This window comes from Panthera onca, chromosome B4, assembly GCF_046562875.1.
Source record: "Panthera onca isolate mPanOnc1 chromosome B4, mPanOnc1 haplotype 2, whole genome shotgun sequence".
NCBI lineage: Eukaryota > Metazoa > Chordata > Mammalia > Carnivora > Felidae > Panthera > Panthera onca.
The window spans coordinates 34,236,782-34,258,095 of NC_138345.1; the positions used below are offsets into that span (position 1 = coordinate 34,236,782).

The following is a 21,314-nucleotide window of genomic DNA, read 5'->3' on the forward strand; positions in this document are numbered from 1 at the left end:
ATCTGAAGCAGGCTCCAGGCTCTGAGCTGTCAGCACAGAGCCTGATGCGGGGCTCGAACTCACAGACTGTGAGATCATGACCTGAGCTGAAGTCAGATGCTCAACCAACTGAGCCACCCAGGCGCCCCTATTATTTTTTTTTTTTAAGTAAGCTCTACACCCAACATGGGCCTTGAACTCACAACCCTGAGATCAAGAGTCAAATGCTCTAGGGGCACACACTGGCTCACACTGGCTCTGTCTGTCAAAAATAAATTTAAAAACTTAAAAAAAAAACTTAAGAAAAAAAAAGAGTCAAATGCTCTACCAAGCCAGCCAGGTAACCAGAATAACTATTTTTAAAGTTTATGGTATAATATTAAGTACAAGATATGTGGCTACAAAATTATATGCATATTACTATTACAACTATCTATAGCATACATACATGCAAACATAGAAGCAACTTACATTTTCCCCTTTAATGTTGTTATTAACTATAAAAATACCAAATACAAATCAAACTACATTAAATGACTGTTTACTCTATTAGTTAACAACAGAAAAGGCTGTCAGGTATGGTTTGGAAACATTTATAAACCTATCCTCCAGGAAAGAAAAAGGATACCTTCTAGTTTCACCCTTATAATTCTATCCCAATGCAATTCTGTACTGTTTAGAATGTTCTACTGTAAAATATCAAACCAACAGTAAACCACACCAAACTGAGTCTACTAATTAACTAGGAAAATAAGAATAAACAGACCTTCAGAAATTTCCTTGTCCAGGGATTCTAGCTCTTCTTCAATTTCAGTTTTAATTTTTAATAAAACTTCTTGATCCAGAGATTGTGAAGCTACGAGAGAGAGAGAGAGAGAGAGAGAGAGAGAGAGAAAGAGAGAGAGAAAGAGAGAGAGAGAGAGAAGCCATTAGAATATGGGTAGTATTTTAACTATTTAACTTAGAAAATACAAATCAAAAGTCATTATCTGCACAGCAAAGGAAACAACCAACAAAACTAAAAGGCAACCAACGGAATGGGAAAAGATATTTGCAAATGACACATCGGACAAAGGGCTAGTATCCAAAATCTATAAAGAGCTCATCAAACTCCACACCCGAAAAACAAATAACCCAGTGAAGAAATGGGCAGAAAACATGAATAGACACTTCTCTAAAGAAGACATCCGGATGGCCAACAGGCACATGAAAAGATGTTCAACGTCGCTCCTTATCAGGGAAATACAAATCAAAACCACACTCAGATACCACCTCATGCCAGTCAGAGTGGCCAACATGAAGAAATCAGGAGACTATAGATGCTGGAGAGGATGTGGAGAAACAGGAACCCTCTTGCACTGTTGGTGGGAATGCAAATTGGTGCAGCCGCTCTGGAAAGCAGTGTGGAGGTTCCTCAGAAAATTAAAAATAGACCTACCCTATGACCCAGCAATAGCACTGCTAGGAATTTATCCAAGGGATACAGGAGTACTGATGCATAGGGGCACCTGTACCCCAATGTTTATAGCGGCACTCTCAACAATAGCCAAATTATGGAAAGAGCCTAAATGTCCATCAACTGATGAATGGATAAAGAAATTGTGGTTTATATACACAATGGAATACTACGTGGCAATGAGAAAAAATGAAATATGGCCTTTTGTAGCAACATGGATGGAACTGGAGAGTGTGATGCTAAGTGAAATAAGCCATACAGAGAAAGACAGATACCATATGGTTTCACTCTTATGTGGATCCTGAGAAACATAACAGAAACCCATGGGGGAGGGGAAGGAAAAAAAAAAAAAAAAAAGAGGTTAGAGTGGGAGAGAGCCAAAGCATTAGAGACTGTTAAAAACTGAGAACAAACTGAGGGTTGATGGGGGGTGGGAGGGAGGGCAGGGTGGGAGGGAGGGCAGGGTGGGTGATGGGTATTGAGGAGGGCACTTTTTGGGATGAGCACTGGGTGTTGTATGGAAACCAATTTGACAGTAAATTTCATATATTAAAAAATAAAAAAAAATAAAATAAAAAAAAAAAAAGAACTTAAAAAAAAAAAAAAAAAGTCATTATCAAGGCTACTGGTCTAGAAGATATTTAAATTTAAAGATGAGGAAATTGAGGCTTGGGTAGCTCCACCCATGATGGAGGAGCTGTTAATTGAACTCAGGTCAGTATGAATATAAAATCATTAATCTGGGCTGTGTCCTCCTCATCTTCTGGTTGGGAAGCTAGGAAGGAAATATCTCAGAAACCTTTTTGACATAATAATACAAAAGGAAACCCAAAAAGTTGTCTAGACAAGTGATAAATGCCTTCTAACATTGATATTCGTGGTCCTTTATCTTCACATCTTCATGCAAACTACAGCCCAAAAGGCCCATTATCCTCCAAAGAGGATACAGCCTCCAACTTAACTATGAATATGCCAAAAGTACTGCCTACAAGGTATTATCATGCAGTAAAAGGAAAAGAAGGTCTTGGTCTGTGACACAGAATGGAGACAAAGGGGAAGAGCTCTGAAGGAGAAAATTAGACCAGATGCTTTACAATTTACTAATTTCTCCTGACCCGGGTATTTGGAGCAGAGCCTTATCATTTTGTCTAAAGCACTGAATCCAAATATGACACCCCACACCTCCCACTCAGAATATATTATAGACATATTTCCAGGACATTTTCAATTGTTTCTATCACTATTTTCTACCACTGGCAAGTTTTAGAAAGATGGATTTGCCATTTATTACCTGCACACTGATAACACAGCCTGCTTGGGATTCTTTCTCTCCCTCTCTCTTTCCCTCCCCAGCTCTCTTTCTCTCTCCCTCTCTCTCTCTCAAAATAAATAAACATTTAAAAAAAAATTTATTCCTGCTCCTACTCAGTATGAACTCAACTGCCAATTTCTTCACTAACAAAAAGGACATTACATGCTACATTTTTACCTAACCCAGACTGCCCTCCTTCTTCCGGATTACTCAAATTCTGTCAAGGACCAATTTAAGCCTCTGTACTTCTCTACAACATCTTGTTCAATGATTACTACTGCATCACTGACATTTGCACATTTATATAGTTTCGTCTGTGCCACATAGTTTAACACTTAAGTACATATTTTCTTATACTGTTCAATGAGTTTATAGTTTATTATCATTCTGACCACATTACAAACTATTTGAGATACTCCCTTAGTCGTAGATTTGTCAAGCAAGGACTAAAAAGTACTCAAATAAGGGCCACCTGAGTGGCTCAGTCGGTTCAGCGTCCGACTCTTGATCTCGGCTCAGGTCATGAGCTCACAGTTCATGGGATCAAGACCTAACTTGGGCTCTGCACTGACAGACTCAGTGCTTGGGCTTCTCTCTCTGCCCCTCCCCTGCTTATGTGGGCTCTCTAAATATAAATAAGGTTTGTTTTTTTTTAATTTCTTTTTAATGTTTATTTTTGAGAAAGAGAGCATGAGCAGGGGGAGGGGCAGAGAGAGAGAGACAGACAGACAGAATCTGAAGCAGGCTCTGTGCTGACAGCTCAGAGCCTGATGTGGGGCTTGAACCCAGAGACCGCAAGATCATGACCTGAGCCGAAATCAGATGCCCAACTGACTGAGCCACCCAGGCGCCCCTAAATAAAACTTTTTTTAAAAATGCTGTGTGCAAAATGTCTGGTGCTCAGCAAGCTCTCAATATTTAATAAAAGTTATAATAGGGGCACCTGGGTGGCTCATGTGTATAAATGACAACATTGTTGGCAAGAGAAGACACTTACGAAAAAATAAAACAAAGTGGCACATAGGTGGCTCAGTTGGTTAAGCGTCCAACCCCTGATTTCGGCTCAGGTCATAGTCTCACGGTTCATGAGATCAGGCCCCACGTAGGGCTCTGTGCTGACTGTTTGGAGCCTGCTTGGGATTCTCTCTCTCCCTCTCTCTCTCTGCCCCTCCCCTGATCTTGCTCTCTGCCTCAAAATAAATAATCTTTATTAAAAAAAAAAAAAAAGGAAAAACAAGATTAAACAAAAATTAAAGTTATTTTTAAATTACAGAAATTTAGGGGTGACTGGGTGGCTCAGTTGGCTAAGTGTCCGACTCTTGCTTTCAGCTCAGGTCATGATCTCACAGTTGTGAGATCGAGCCCTGCATGGGGATTCTCTCCTTCTCCCTCTCTCTGCCCCTCCCCTGCTCTTTCAAAATAAATAAGTAAAAACTTAAAAATAAATCAGTAAATTACAGGAATTTAAAAAGTTATCAGTATATTTTAAGGCTAGCTCAAATGACAAAAGAGAAATGAAATGAGAAGTCGTTTTGGGTTGCCTGGGTAGCTCAGTCAGTTAAGCAACCAACTTCGGCTCAAGTCATGATTTCACAGTTTGTGGGTTCAAGGCTCCCCCTCCCCCTTCACTAGGCTCTGTGCTGACAGCTCAGAGCCTAGAGCTTGCTTTGGATTCTGTGTCCCCCTCACCCCCCACCCCTCCCCGACTCACACTCTATCTCTCTCAAAAATAAATAAACATTAAAAACATGTTTTGAAAGTCATTTTATGTAAGACAGTAAGAGTACAGACCCATTTATTTATGGTGATAGAATTATGATAGACAACATTATGAAGGAATGGAAAGAATAAGACCTTGGGGTGCCTAGGTAGCTGTCAGTTGAGCGTCTGACTCTTGATTTCAGCTCAAGTCATGATCTCACAGTTCATGGGCTTGAGCCCTACAATGAGCTCCTCGCTGATAGCTTGGAGCCAGCTTGGGATTCTCTCTCCCTTTCTCTGCCCCTCCCCTACTTGTGCACGTGCTCGCTTGCTCTCTCTCTCAAAATAAGTAAATAAACTTAAAAAAAACAATAACACCTCAACTATTATCTCCATGTTTATGAAGAGGTTTAGTCAATGCCTGAATTTATTTAATTTTAGATTTGAAAGGATCTGTAAAATAAAGGCCATCTAATCCATCTTCCTCATTATATAAATATGGGACATAGAGAAATTGAAAAGATTCACCCTAAAATAAATCATATAAAAACAACATTAGCAAGTAGATCTTTTGGGGGTACCTGGCTGGCTCAGTCCATGGAGCATGTGACTCTTGATCTCAGGGTTGTGAGTTCAAGCCCCACAATGGGTGCAGAGATTACTTAAAAATAAAAATCTTTAAGAACGTACATCTGACAAGTAAAATTATTACTGAATTCTAAAACATAATTTTTTTTGTACAGTGAAAAATAAGGAATACATGAATGTTTTATCTGCCATCTGCCTCCTTTTGGAAAATCTACATACCTAAAACATACACACACCCACATACCCAATCACACCACCACCAATACTACCACCATGCCACAAAGTAAAAGACAATAATGTCTTGGTTACCATATGCCTCACCTGCCAGATTAAAGAAAAGCAGCTGATTAAAAGAGTGTCTATTCTCATGAGACTAATGTGATGCTGATTACACACGACAAGTTGTCATACTTGATAATAAGTCATGTGGAAAACCTAAACCAGAAAAAGTCTACTGCCATCAGGACACAAAAGGCTATTTATTTAGCTAACCAATGACACAGACAGATTCAGTGATTTTCATTTAATCAACCCCCCCAACCCAGACTTTCAAAAGCATAGAGCTATACAGCAATGCAGTATAAATCCTCCACTACAAACCCAGAGAAAAATATTTCAAAGATAAACAGACTTTAGCACACCAAATCCCACCCACTTCAGTGTCAAACGAAAAGTCAAGTGAGTCAGCAATCATCATATTCCAGCCCTGAAATACACTCAGGGCTTTCAAAGTGAGTATCAGGTCAACAAGTTTAGAAGAGTTATATGGGCAGAGCAAAATACTTTCTAAATCTATGGGCCCCCAAACTGGACACACATTAAAATTACTGAGTGAATATATTAAAAATACAGATTCTCCGGGCACCTGGGTGGCTTAGTCGGTTGGGCCTCTGACTTCGGCTCAGGTCATGATCTCACGGCTCGTGGGTTTGAGCCCCATGTCAGGCTCTGTGCTGACCACTTGCTCAGCCTGGAGGCTGCTTCAGATTCTGTATCTCCTTCTTTCTCTGCCCCTCCCTTGCTCACACTCTGTTTCACTCTGTCTCTCAAAAATAAATAAATGTAAAAAAAAAAAGATTCTTAAGCCCCATCAGGGAACATCTGGTGGGTCCAGGGTAAAGGCTCATGATTTTCTTTTTAAAGACTTTTTTGGGGGTGTGGGGCAGCATCTGGGTGGCTCCATTGGTTAAGCATCTGACTTCAGTTCAGGTCATGATTTCACAGTTCATGAGTCTGAGCCCCACATTGGGCTCTGTGCTGACAGTGCAGAGCCTGCTTGGGATTCTCATTCATTCTCTTTCTCTCTCTCTCTCTCTCTCTCTCTCTCTCTGTCTCTCTCTCTCTCCCCCACCCTCCACTCACACACTCTATCTCAAAATAAATTTAAAAAAAAACTTAAAAAAAAAAAAGATTTAAAATAAAGATTTTTTTTTTCTTTCTTTCTTTTTTTTTTTGGTTTATTTCTTTGAGAGAGAGAGTGCTTGCATGCTGGGGGCAGGGCAGAGAAAGAGACTCCCAAGCAGGCTCCATGCTGTCAGTGCAGAGCCCAATGCAGAGCTTGATTCCACGAACTGTGAGATCATGACCTGAGCCGAAATCAAGAGTCGGACGCTTAACAAAGCCAGCTATGCACTCAAGATCTTTTTTTTTTTTTTTTTTTAAAGTAATCTCCACACCCAACGTGGGGCTGGAACTTACAACCCCGAGATCAAGAGTCGCATGCTCTACCAACTGAGCCAGCCAGGCATGCCATGATCTTTTCTTCAAAAGCATTCAGGCAATTAGTCTTGACAAATACTGCTCTTAAAAACTCATATAATCAAATTAAAAACATCTGCTAAATATATTGAGAACATGGTTCAATTATTTACTCAATAGCAAAAACAAATACTCCAAATGATACCATACTAGACAGATTTTTAGAAGCACAAAATAAACTTTTGCCTCGTTGCATCTGAGAGAGCAAGATGGGTCACCAGCAGCTCTACTGGAGCCATCCAAGGAAATTTGGCTAAGGTTCTTATTCTTGCCACATCTGCTCAAACCCATGTGGTCTGATCCAGAAATATGGCCTCAATTATATGCCCCAGTGCTTCCATCAGTATGAAAGGATATAAGCTTCATTAAGTTGGATTAAGTGAACTTCCTTCAATAGGTCATCCAAGAGACCTACCTTAACTGTAGATATCCAAGATACCTACCTTCATGCTGACTCATTGTATACAAAATGAAAATACTTCAATTATGAATGTTTTAAAAAAAATAAAAGTACAAAATAGCCAATCACAATGGTAGTTTTCAGGCTCTAGTGTTTCCATACCCCCAGGTATCCTGCACACTGGGAGACAGATTTGAGAGAGGACAGATTTGAAAGAGAAGAATGCAGGGAAACTTCACCACGCACCCACTCAAAGTCTGGTTTCAGGATCAAATATCTGTTCCTGATAGAAAAGCGGAGAAAAGAATGAAAGAGTACACATCTCCCGAAATAATGAACTGTGAGTCAAAATTTGGGATGGGATTATGAAAATCTGTCTTAAAAAAGTTGATTTGAGATGGCAACAGTCTCCAAATTGATCCACAGATTCAATGCAATCCCTATCAAAATTCCAACTGCAGGGTGCCCGGCAGGCTCAGTCAGTACAGCACGTGACTCAACCTTGAAGGTTGTAAGTTTGAGCCCCACTCTGGGTATAGAGATTATTTAAAAATAAAATCTTAAAAACAAATTTCCAACTGCCCTTTTTCCAGAAATGGACAAGACAATCCTAAAATTCATAGAGAATTCCAACAGACACAAAATAGTCCAAACAATTTTGAAAAAGAATGAAGTTGGAGGACTCAAACTTCACAATTTCAAAACTTACTATAAATAAAGCTACAGTAATCAAGACAGTGTGGTTATGGAATAAGGACAAATAGAGCAATGGAACCTAATTAAGGGTCCAGAAATAAATACATATATTTAAGGTCAACTGATTTTTGAGAAGGGTATGAAGACCATTCAACAGAAGAAGAACCTTTTCAACAAATAGTGCTGGGAAAACTAGATTTTCCCATGCAAAATAATGAATCTGTACCCCTACTTCACAGCAAATACAAAAATTAATTCAAAACGGATCAAAGATCTAAATTTTTTTGAAGATTTTAATTTTTTTTAAAGTAATCTCTACACACCACGTAGGACTCAAACCCATAACCCCAGGATTAAGAGTCACACCCTCCACCAACCAAGCCAGCCAGGCACCCATCAAAGATCTAAATTTAAAAGCTAAAACTATCAGGTGCCTGGATGGGTCAGTCATTTGAGCATTCAACTTTAGCTCAGGTCATGATCTCAGTTTGTGGGTTTGAGCCCCACAATGGGCTCTTCACTGACAGCACAGAGACTATTTCCCTCTCTCTCTGCCCCTCCCTGGCAATCTCTCTCAAAAATAAATAAACATTAAAAAACAAAAACAAAAACCTTCAGGGACTCCTGGATGGATCAATCGGTTAAGCATAGTACTTCATCTCAGGTCATGATCTTGACTCCACAACCCTGAGATCATGACCTGAGTTGAAGTCCAACACTTAGCCAACTAAGACACCCAGGTGCCCCAAAACTATAGAACTCTTAAAAGGAAACGTAGGTGAAAATGTGCACAGCCCTGGATTATGGAATGATTCCTTAGACACTAAAAACATATCAAACACAGATAAACTGGTCTTCATAAAAATTACACACTTTTGTATATCAAAGTATAATACCACGGCGCCTAGGTCGGTCAGCTGGTTGAGTGTCCAACTCTTGATTTCAGCTCAGGTCATGATCTCAGGATTATGAGGTCAGGCTCCACACTCAGCATGGAACCTGCTTGGGATTCTCTCTCTACCTCTCTCTCTCTGCCCCTCCCCCATTCGTGGACACACATACTCTCTTAAAAATAAACATTACAAAAAAGTACACTATCAATACAAACCACAGAATGAAAGAAAATATCTGGAAATCATATATCTGATAAGGGTCTGGTATCTAAAATATATATAGAATCCTTACAACTCAATAACACAGAGACAAATAACTCAATCAAAAAATGGGCAAAGGATATTAATAGACATTTCTCTAAAGATATACAAATGACCAATAAACACATGAAAAGATGTTCAACATCATTAGCAATTAGAGAAATGAAAATTAAAGTCATAGGGAGGGACACCTGGGTGGCTCAGTTGGTTAAGCATTTGACTCTTGATGTCAGCTCAGGTCAAGATCTCACGGTTCATGAGTTTCAGCCCCACATTGGGCTCCGTGCTGACAGTGCAGAGCCTGTTTGGGATTCTCTCTCTCTCCCTCTGCCTCTCTCTCTCTCTCTCAAGATAAATAAACTTAAAAAAAAAAAAAAAAAAAAAACTTAAAAAAAAATAAGGGAAAATAAAACCTTAGTGAGATACCACTGCATACCCACCAGGGTAGCTATAATCAAAAATAGCAATGATAGGGGCACCTGGGTGGATTAGTCCGTTAAGCATCCAACTCTTGATTTTGCTTAGGTCATGATCTAGGATTATGGGATTGAACCGTACATCAAGCTCTGTGCTAAGCATGGAGCCTGCTTGAGATTCTCTCTCTCTCTCTGTGTCTCTCTCCTTCTGTCCCTCTCCCCCACGCACTCTGTCTCTCTCAAATAAATTAAAATAAAATTTTTTAAATAGCAATAATAGCAAGTTTGGCAAAGATGTAGAATTTAGAAAGGGGAACCTCCATTCATTGCTGGTGGAAATGCAAAATGATACAACTACTGTGGAAGACAGCTTGGTAGTTTGTTACAAAACTAAGTATACTCTTACCATATGATCTAGCAATCATGCTTCTTGGTATTTACCCAAATGAGGTGAAAACTTACATCTACACAAAACTTGCATATGAATGTTTAAAATAGTTTTATTCGTAACTGTCAAAACTTGGAAGCAATGAAAATGTTCTTCAACAGGTGAATGGAGAAATAAACTATGGTATATCCATACAATGGAGTATTATTCAGCAATAAAAGAAATGAGCTACCACAATGAGACACCACACTTCACACCCATTAGGATGGCTATTATAAAAAAACAAAACGAAAACAACAAAAAACAAAAACAAACCCAGAAAACAAGTATTGGTGAGGATGTGGAGAAATTGGAACCCCTGTGTATTACTGATGGGAATATAAAATGATACAGCTACTGTGGAAAAAAGTAAGGCAGTTCCTCAGAAAATTAAACAGAATTACCATGTGATCCAGCAAATCTATACCTGAGCATATACCAAAAAATACCTGAAAGCAGAGACTCAAATAGATATTTGTAACACCAATGTTGATAGCATTATTCACAATAGCCAAAAGGGAGAAATAACCCAAATGTCCATCAACAGGTGAATGCATAAGCAAAATATGCTACATGCATACATTAGAATATTATTCAGCTTTAAAAAAAGGAATGAAGCGCGCCTGGGTAGTAGAGCATCCGACCCTTGATTTCAGGTCACATCATGATCCCAGGGTCATGGGGTTGAGCCCCATGTCTGACTCTGAGGTGAGCATGGAGCCCACTTAAGATTCCCTCTCTCTTTCCCTCTGCCCCACTCCCCTGCTTGTGCACTCTCTCTCTCTAAAAAATAAAAATTAAAGAAAAATTTTACAGTTTAAAAAGTTTTTCTTAAAAAAAAAAAAAAAAAAAGGAATGAGGGGTGCCAACTGGCTCAGTCAGTAAAGCATACAACTCTTGATCTCAGGGTCATGAATTCAAGCCCCGGGTTGAGCTTAGAGATTACTTAAAAATAAAAAGAAGGAAATTCTGACACATGCAACAGCATGGATGAACCCTGAAGACATTATGCTAAGTGAAATAAATCAGACACAAAAGGATAAATGTTTGACTGCACTCAAATGAGATGCCTAGAATTGTTAAATTCATAGAGACATGCAGTAGAATAGTGGTTGCCTGGGGCTGAAAGGAAGAGGGGAAAATGGGAAGTTACTGTTTAATGGTTGGATGAATAACAAACCAGTATCACAGTATCAAACTGTGTTTGATAGTCACATAACTAATTAAGATACAGGAACTTACTCTCCTTTCTAACCTAAGAAAGAAATGACTTATTAATAAATCCATGCTAATTACTTCAGCATCAAAGTTCTCTATAATAATAATCACAAAATTGTGTATAACAGAAATTATTATTTGACATCAAATACAAAGTCAGCAGGACTTCTACCAGTCAGAATACATAATTCAAAACAGGGTTGACTATATTCAGCACAAACTAACACTGAAAGAGTTGGCTAGTTCTGGAAAAGTGTAGAGTTAACTATTTATGGAAAAGTCTATAACCAGCACATGAGTCAGGAAAAAATGAAAAACGTTCAATGTAACAGAAATCTTGGGTCATGAATTGGGTCACTTCCCTTAGCCTCTCCTTCTCACCCTTAACTGCTTTATGAAATTGAAACCAACCCTACCCTACTCACATTATACCAATGGATGCTACAGCAGACCCTATGTATAATAGCATGTCATGAGAGTAAACCATACATCACGTTTTAGATAACAAATAGGATAGCAAAGCAGCAAAGACAGCAACAAGAACTTAATTTTTTCCTCTAAAAAGTTAGCCTGCATATTTTTAAATTTAAGTATAAATACTCTGTACTCAGGCTTACAAGAAAATAATACAATAATAACAACCAAGTTTCAAAAACAAAATGAAACAAAAACAGTAAAGCAGGTAAACTCCTCAAATCCTACAGTGCTCAGTTGGAAAAAATTCTATGCTCAAGCATGAAAAAGAACTGACCAATACAGGCACATGTAATCGTTAGAGTCCTTACAAATTTAGTCAACCACAGGAGGTGAAAAATCCTGGGTTTTGTTGAGTATGGAGTCTGTTACAATTGAAAAATAGGGGCGCTTGTGTGGCTCAGTCAGTTGAGCGTCCGACTCTTGATTTCAGTTCAGATCATGATCCCAGGGTCATGGGATAGAGCCCTGTGTCAATCCAATGCTCAGTGTGGAACCTGCTTAAGAATCTCTCTCTCTTTCCCACCATCCCTTTCCCCCACTTGCACACACTCTCTAAAATTAAAAAAAAAAATTTTTTTTTAAGTAAATAAAATTTTTTTAAATGGGAAATAACATAAACAAGTGGAATTTGAATAGGTGGGGAAGTGTGTATGTATTAGGATCCCAGTTGGTCCAGGACCTTCCCAATTTTCAATCCTGGGCAAACTGGACACTTGGTTAACCTAATATGTATATTTGGGAAACATGTTAATTAGGACAGGCCAGTCTGTGCTATGTAATAAATGAAGCCAGAAATTTCAGCAACTTAACTCAAAAGTCCACTCTCTCCCTCCCATGTTACATATCTAACTTAGGGAACTGGAAGACATGCTCCATGTAGTCACTTAGCAACCCTTATTGCTGGTGGCTCTGCCCTACTATAACAATGCCATTTGGAACATATGATCTCTCCTACATCCACACACCCCCACAAAGCAAGGGAGAAAGGCATATTGGTTCTTAAATGCTACAGCCTAGAAGTGACACAAATCATACTACTCAAATTCCTTTGGCTAGGACTAGTCCATATGGCTCTGCCTAAATGCAATTTTTCCCTGGGTCTAGCAAGGAGATAAGAATAAGATACGGGTGAACATTAGTAATCACTATCACAGGAAACTACCATTCCAGAGCAGCTCAGTTTGAGTGAAAAAATCCAGACAGGAATAAGCATAGTTTGTTTATTTATTTTTTTAAGTTTATTTATTTTTGAAAGAGAGAGAGAGGGAGAGAGAGAATGAGTGGGGGGGGGGGGGGGTGGAGGGACAGAAAGAGAGGGAGGCACAGAATCCGAAGCAGGCTCCAGGTTCTGAGATGTCAGTACAGAGCCTGACATGAGGCTCAAACCCACGAACCCTGAAATCATGACCTGAGCCGAAGTCAGACGTTTAACCAACTGAGTCACCCAGGTGTCCCAAGCATGGTTTCTTTAAAATACCACACAGGGGCACCTGGCTAGCTCAGTCAGTTCAGCACAAGACTCTTGATTTCAAGGTTGTGAGTTTAAGCCATACGTTGGACGTAGAGATTATTTCCAAATAAAATCTTTAAAATAAATAAATAAATAAATAAATAAATAAAATAAATAAGGCACCTGGGTGGCTCAGTTGGTTAGCCTCTGACTCTTGATTTCAGTTGAGGTCATGATCCTGGGCTTGTGGGATCGAGCCCCACATCAGGCTCCATGCTGAGCATGGAGCCTGCTTAGGATTCTCTCTCTCTCTCTCTCTCTCTCTCTCTCTCTCTCTCTCTCTCCTTTTGCCCCTCTCCCACACTCGCACACTCTCTCTCTCTCTCAAATAAAATTAAATAAACAAATAAGACAGTAAGAGACATAAGATGTAATAGGTGATGACCAAATCATAGAAACCAATGAAAGTTTTATAAAGTAGCCTTAAGGGAAAGGGAGCAACTGTGGGTTCCCAATGTAAGGGGCAATGTGAGGAAGTTCAATATGGGCTTGTAGCATGCAAAATGAATAATGGAGAAGACATAACATGAAGGAGAAAAATCAGGATATATTTGCAATAAGTTGAGGCAGGACCTGTAGGATAATGGGAGAATCAGCACAAAATTGGGACAGTTAGTAACAGCTGACAAAGAAAGAGGGCAGGAGAGGTGCCTGGCTGACTCTGTCAGTAGAGCATGTGACTCTTAATCTCAGGGTAGTGAGTTCCAGCCCCGTGCTGGGTGTAGAGCTTACTAAAAAAGAAAGGAAGGAAAGAAGGAAAGGAGGGAGGAAGGGAGAGGGCAGGAGGCAGAGAAAAAAGCTAAAGGATGACTCCTATGTTTCAAGTCTGGGTAGCAGGTGGTATTGTGAACAAATTATTGTAAAAACAGGGGTTGGCTTAGAAGGGAAAATAAAAACCTGAGTTCTAGACCTGAGTGTCTAATATTACACTAGTCACTAGCCACATGCAACTTTTTAAGTTTAAATAAAAATTAAATAAAATTAAAAATTCAGTTCCTTAGTCACACTTCATACTAGTCATACTTCAAGCATTCAACTATCTCATATGACTTGTGACTACAATATTGGACAGGGCACATACACAACATGCTCATAACTGCCCAAAGTTCTATTAATTAGTATTTTTCTAGACCTATCAGGCTATCACTAATCAGAAGAAGGTTTTAGAAAAGTAAATGAAACTAGAAACTGAAAAAGACAAGTTTTAAGGAATTTGTGGGCTAACTGAAGGACTGTCATTCACCCATTCCAAAGAAGACATGTCCCACAGCAGGAGACTACAGATATTTAATTACTGACATGGATAGATGTTCAAATATGTTGTTAATTTTTAAAATGTTATCAAATGGCACAGGTATTACCTCATTTTTATAAACCATAAATTCAAATTTACATGTTCCTATATAAGTAGAGAAAAAAATCTTATTTTAATTACTGGATTATAGGATTTTTTTTTCTTACTGCCTTTTATTCTTTTACTTTTCCAAATACTTTCACATATATTAAAAACATTTTAATAAAAAAAGAAATACAATTAAAGATTGGAAGTGACAAGGAGACAGACTTGGACTTAACACTAACATCATTTAGTTTTGTGCATAAATGGAATGCACTCTTCAACAGTAATGAGTAAAATAAGGTTCCCTGCACTGATAACAAGTGTCAGCAAACTATAACCCATGGGCCAAATCTGGCCCACTGCATGTTTTTCTACAGGCCATTTTTAAATGATTGAAAAAAATAAAAAGATTACTATTTCATGACATAAAAATTAAAGTGCCTACAAGTAAATTTTAACTGGAATACAGCCAGTTGTTTCATGCTACAACAGTGGCAATGAATGGTTGCACCAAAGCCTGTGTATGGCGCTCTCACAGCTTCACACTGTTGCTCAGCACACTACATATTGCAGTGACAGTTATAACTACACAGCATTTCAATCACCATGTATACTGCCATACCACAACTTTTATTTTACCTGTGCATACCCATCATGTCAAAACAAAACAAATAGAAAAGTGGGCTTTGAATATCCTACTTACTCTTAAGGCACACTGGAATATACATTACCTTGTTATCAAATTAGGCGGCAAAGTATTGTGCTTATTATGCAGTGGCGTTATAGCTGTGCTAGAAGCACACCACATACACTGATATTACCAGACTATAAAGCACTCATCAAAAAAATAAAATAAAATAGCACCATCAGAGTATTCCCAACTCACAGGAAAGCAAGTCAGGAATATTAGAAAATTTTAAATGGAAAATTTTTAATTTAAAATGGAGGGGCACCTGGGTGGCTCAATTAGTTGAGCTGGCGTCTCTCAATTTCGGCTCAGGTCATGATCTCACGGTTGTAGGATTGAGTCCTGCATCAGGCTCCCTGCTCGGCATGGAATCCACTTGAGATTCTCTCTCTCTCTCCTTCTCTCTCTCTCTCTCCCCCTCTACCCCTTCCCTACTCTCTTTCTCAAAAAAAAAAAAAAGAAAAGAAAAGAATTTAAAATGGAACTTTTCATTGTACAATTTCTTCATAAAAATAATGAAATAAAACATGAAAAATGAAATTTTCATAAAATTCCTATTTTTATGAATTCAATAAAATTAAAATTAAAATTTTTATGAATTTCATAAAAATGAAAATGAGGCTGCACCCAAAGTAAGTTTCTAAGTGGCTCAGTGGTTAATCCAACAAGGAAAGCCATTTCCAGATGTTGAGTTAATTAAGCTGTATTCTCCTGAAGCAGCTGAAGAAGTATGTCAGAAAGACAAAAGTTCAAGATTAGCCTTTTGGAGAGAATAGTTGCTCAAGGAGTTGGGGACAATAGGAACAACATCAACAGTCAATTGAAATACAAGGCAAACAATTTTGAGTGGTTTTCTTTGGCTCTTGATGCACTGACAGTTGTCTGAAACTGCTCAGCTGTTGTTTATTCAAGGAGTCAATGCTGAGTTTGAAGTGACTAAAGAACTGGCATAGCCTACACAAAATAATTATGGGTGAGAATATTTTCAAAGAAATTGAGAAAACACTAATTCACTACAATGCAAAGTATTGTAGTAAGATACAATACAATGCTAAGATATGTTACTGATAATGGCAAAATATGTGTGGAGCAGAAAAAGTCTTATTAGTTTGACAAAATTAGTTTGACAGATTATGAAAATGTAAAGTATTTAAAACCTATGGTTATTCACAGTAGTGTTCATCAGTAGGTACTCCGGAAAATATCAGAATCTATCTCATGTTAATGAACCGGGAGTTTCAACAGTGAACTTCATTTGCTGTTGTGGACTTAATTACTGTCAGTTTCATGAATTTTTGTCAGAAATAGAAGCTGAATGTCCTGACCTACCCTACCACACAGCAGTTCAATGCTAAGCAGTGGAAGTGTTTCACTGCAATTTTTTGAGCTCAAGAATGAGACTGAAATTTTTCTGAACAAGAAGAGCCACGCCCAACCACTATTATCAAATAACAAATAGCTATAGAAATTACCTTTCACTGCAGATGTAAAAATGTTTCTTAATAACTGAATCTAAAATTACAAGGCCTACCGTTTGCCAACACTGCCCTAGACAATGTTCCTAAGAGTCAGTGACACTACCCCTTGGACTACATTCTCCTTGTTGGGTCCCCAGGGAAAGAAGTCTGTCCTACAGAGAGATACACTCACTCCTGGTTCCATACAACAGAGCAAGTATTGTTCCCTGATAATGGAGTTCATGCCCCACAAGTAACAATCCGTAACCTGGTAGATACTACCTAAAGCAATCTACATATTCTATGCAATCCCTATCAAAATAACCCCAGCTTTCTTCACAGAGCTAGAACAAACATTCCTAAAATTTGTATGGAACCAGAAAAGACCCTGAATAGCCAAAGTAATCCTGAAAAAGAAAACCAAAGCTGGAGGTATCACAATTCCAGACTTCAAGCTGTATTACAAAGCGGTAATCGTCAAGACAGTATGGTACTGGCACAAAAATACATAGATCAATGGAACAAAATAGAGAACCCAGAAATTGACCCACAAACATATGGCCAACTAAACTTCAACAAAGCAGGAAAGAATATCCAATGGAAAAAAGACAGTCTCTTCAGCAAATGGTGCTGGGAAAAATGGACAGTGATATGTAGAAGAATTGAACCTAGACCACTTTCTTACACCATACACAAAAATAAACTCAAAATGGATAAAAGACCTACATGTAAGACAGGAAGCCATCAAAATCCTAAAGAAGAAAGCAGACAACAACCTCTTTGACCTTAGCCGCAGCAACTTCTTACTTGACATGTCTCCAGAGGAGGAGGCGAGGGAAACAAAAGCAAAAACTAACTGTCGGGACCTCATCAAGATAAAAAGCTTCTATACAGCAAAGAAAACAATTCGTCAAACTAAAAGGCAACTGACAGAATGGGAGAAGATAGTGGCAAATGACAGATAAAGGGTTAGTATCCAGAATCTATAAAGAACTTTTCAAACTCAACACCCCCCCCAAAAAAAGACAAATAATCTAGTGAAGAAATGGGCAAAAGACACGAATGGACATTTTTCCAAAGAAGACATACAGATGGCTAAGACGCATGGAAAGATGCTCAACATCACTCATCATCAGGGATATACAAATCAAAACCACAATGAGATACCACCTCATACCTGTCAGAATGGCTAAAATTAACAACTCAGGCAACAACAGATGTTGGCGAGGATGTAGAGAAAAAGGAACCCTTTTGCACTGGTGGGAATGCAAACTGGTGCAGCCACTCTGGAAAATAGTATGGAAGTTCCTCAAAAAATTAAAAATAGAACTACCCTAAGACCCAGCAATTGCACTGCGAGGTATTTATCCAAAGGATACAAAAATGCTGATTCGAAGGAGCACATGCACCCCAGTGCTTGTGGCAGCATTACCAGCAATAGCCAAAGTACAGAAAGAGCCCAAATGTCCACTGACTGATGAATGGATAAAGAAGACATAGCAGGGGCGCCTGGGTGGCTCAGTTGGTTAAGTGTCCGACTTCGGCTCAGGTCATGATCTCACGGTCCATGAGTTCAAGCCCCGCGTCAGGCTCTGTGCTGACAGCTCAGAGCCTGGAGCCTATTTCCGATTCTGTGTCTCCCTCTCTCTCTGACCCTCCCCTGTTCATGCTCTGTCTCTCTCTGTCTCAAAAATAAATAAACGTTAAAAAAAAAAAAAAAAAGAAGACATGGCATAGCCATACAATGGAATATTACTCGGCAATCAAAAAGAATGAAATCTTGCCATTTGCAAAAATGTAGATGGAACTAGAGTGTATTATGCTAAGTGAAATTAGTCAGAAAAAGACAAATACAATATGATTTCACTCATATATGGAATTTAAGATACAAAACAGATGAACATAAGGGAAGAGAAGCAAAAATAATACAAAAACAGGGAGAAGAACAAACCATAAGAGACTCTTAAATACAAAGAATAAACTGAGGGTTGCTGGAGGGATTTTGGGTGGGGGGATGTGCTAAATGGGCAAAGGTAATTAAAGAGGACACTTGTTGGGATGAGCACTGGGTGTTTTATGTAAGTGATGAATCACTGAATTCTCTCCTGAAATCATTATTATACCATATGTTAACTAAGCTGGATGTAAATTTAAAAATGAATTAATTAATTTAATAAAATGGTCAGTCAACTGTCCTTAACCTACCTACCACAGCCAATGCAATGGCACGAGCCCTAGCACATCAGCAGATAGGTCTAAATGTCCTTGCATGGATTATAACGGGTAGAAGACTGGCCTTGGACTACATTCTGGCCAATACCTCCTACTGAGTTGGATTAATACTACTGGTTAAGTGGAACAAGCCATACATGCTAAGGAAAGGAAACTAATCTGAACTCTGAAGACACCTACTAGTCCCTTCTGAGACTTACTCACTTGGCTGAATCTGGGATCCTGAGGTGGATAGCTGAGATCCACATTGCAGAATGCCTTCATCCTGCTAATTGGGATCCTGTTCAGAATAGCCTTAATCTAGGGGCACCTTGGTGGCTCAGCCGGTTAGGTGACCGACTTCAGCTCAGGTCACGATCTCGCCATCCATAAATTCGGGCCCTGCGTTGGGCTCTGTGATGACAGCTTGGAGCCTGGAGCCTGCTTCAGATTCTGTGTCTCCTCCCTCTCTCTCTCTGCCCCTCCCCCACTCACGTTCTGTCTCTCAAAAATGAATAAATGTTTAAAAAAATTAAAAAGAAAAATAGCCTTAATCTAGTGTTATACAAGACAAACTAAATGGATTTCACTGAATGTCACTGCATCTAATTTTCAAGGGTAGATTGCAATAGCCTGCAATGAATCCCAAGGATCCCTGTATGTCCTTACTGAGTATGACAAACTGAAGACCTAACTGTCCTCTGACTCTAAGCCATTTTTATAACTAGTAATGAAGACAACTAGATAGGTCAAAATGACCACAAAGTGACTGCTCACTCTCTGAAATAGGTAACTGGCTTGCTACAAAAGGTGCTAAGCCCTTAGTACTGGGTACCTCAGCTGCAGTACAACCCACTACAAAAAATGCCATCAAGTGGGCTCATCACATTACCCCTTGGTAGATCGAGGCAGGGTGAACCAGTGTTATCATGTAACATTCTTGGTGTTTGTTAGGCTAGGGCAGTAATACATGGTCTTACTCTTATCCACTGGGTCTTGATGCCTACTTTGGCATCTATGAAGTTCTAGGAGACTGAAGTATAAAAACCACATGTGTTCCATAAAATTAATCCCCAGAATCTTCCTCCCAAAGCAAAATGCTGGTCCAGATACAATTCCTACCTCAGGTGTGCTAACAACGTATGCATTAATCACTATCAATACAACTACTTGGTTGGATTCCCTGTATGTCTATTATGGTATTTGTTCACTGAGTCTAGACACCTAAGTCTTAAAACAATGGAATCCAGCACTTTCAGAGTTATAACTAGTTTTTAAAACAATGTGTAAAAACTTAAAAAGTTATACTATATGGTATGACAATTTAGAAGCCACATATTTATTTTAAATGACAAACTCCTTATAAAAATATTGTTATTCCTTGATCCAATAGTTTGACTCTAGATGATTTAGCAAAAGTAAATAAATGAAAAAAAGCAATATATAAAAGCATTCTTTTTTAATTTTTTTTTTACATTTATTTATTTTTGAGAGACAGAGTAAGACAGAGCACAAGTGGGGGAGGGGCAGAGAGAGAAGGAGACACAGAATCTGAAGCAGGCTCCAGGCTCTGAGCCATCAGCACAGAGCTTGACACGGGGCTCGAACCCATGGACCATGAGATCATGACCTGAGTCGAAGCCAGTCACTTAACCGATGGGCCACCCAGGAGCCCCTAAAAGCATTCTTAACTAACCTCTACTGAAGTGATTTGGTGAATTAAGTAACCCATTACGATTTCACTATAAAATATACTGAATATGCCCGCTGCCAGCTGAACACATACAGCTAGCAGACTACTTTCTAGCACATGTAAGTTATATGCTTACCAAGAATCAGCTATTTTCTCCTGATCTATTTATGAAAGTTGCACTTGTCACTTAAATTGTACAATTTATTTAAAATCACAGACATTACTAATATGATTGTGCAAAGAGACTTAACACTTCTCTAAATTAAATATTTTATAAAGTTGCTTTAAAAATACTATATTAGGGGCACCTGGGTGGCTCAGTCGGTTAAGCGTCCGACTTCAGCTCAGGTCATGATCCCACGGCTTGTGGGTTTGAGCCCTGCATCAGGCTCTGTGCTGACAGCTGGGAGCCAGGAGCCTGGAGCCTCCTTCAGATTCTGTGTCTCTCTCTATCTAGCCCTCCCCCACTCATGCTCTGTTTCACTCTCTCTCAAAAAATAAACATTAAAAAAAAATTTTAATAATAATAATAGAATTAATTTAAAATTAAAAAATTTTAAAAAAATAAAAATACTGTATCAGGGTGCCTGGGTGGCTCAATCACTTAAATGACCGACTCCTGATTTTGGCTGAGGTTATGATCTCACAGTTTTGAGGTCAAGCCCTGAATCTGGCTCTCTGCTGTCAGAGCAGAGCCCACTTCAGATCCTCCCTCCCCCTCTCTTTCTGTCCCCTCCCACTCGCATGCACTAGTTCTCGCTCTCTTTCTCAAAAATAAATAAACATTAAAAAAAACAAAACTGTATGGGCGCCTGGGTGTCTCAGTCAGTTAAG

General features: G+C 38.9%; 1 protein-coding gene and 1 pseudogene across 9 annotated transcripts in view; one reads left to right on the top strand and one right to left on the bottom strand.

Moving 5' to 3' along the window:
• Positions 1-21,314, bottom strand: part of BCL2L13 (BCL2 like 13) — an 88,292-nt gene that overhangs the window by 52,037 nt on the left and 14,941 nt on the right. For 3 of the 9 annotated variants that reach the window (XM_078450244.2, XM_078450247.2, XM_078450245.1), the window contains exon 3: positions 746-835. The exons of the other annotated variants lie outside the window; for them this stretch is intronic. In XM_078450244.2, coding sequence (XP_078306370.1) covers positions 746-835 — 90 coding nt within the window. The remainder of the gene's footprint in view (positions 1-745; positions 836-21,314) is intronic. 9 annotated transcript variants of the gene reach the window in all.
• LOC144616953 (small ribosomal subunit protein uS14 pseudogene) lies at positions 6,520-7,531 on the top strand (annotated as a pseudogene).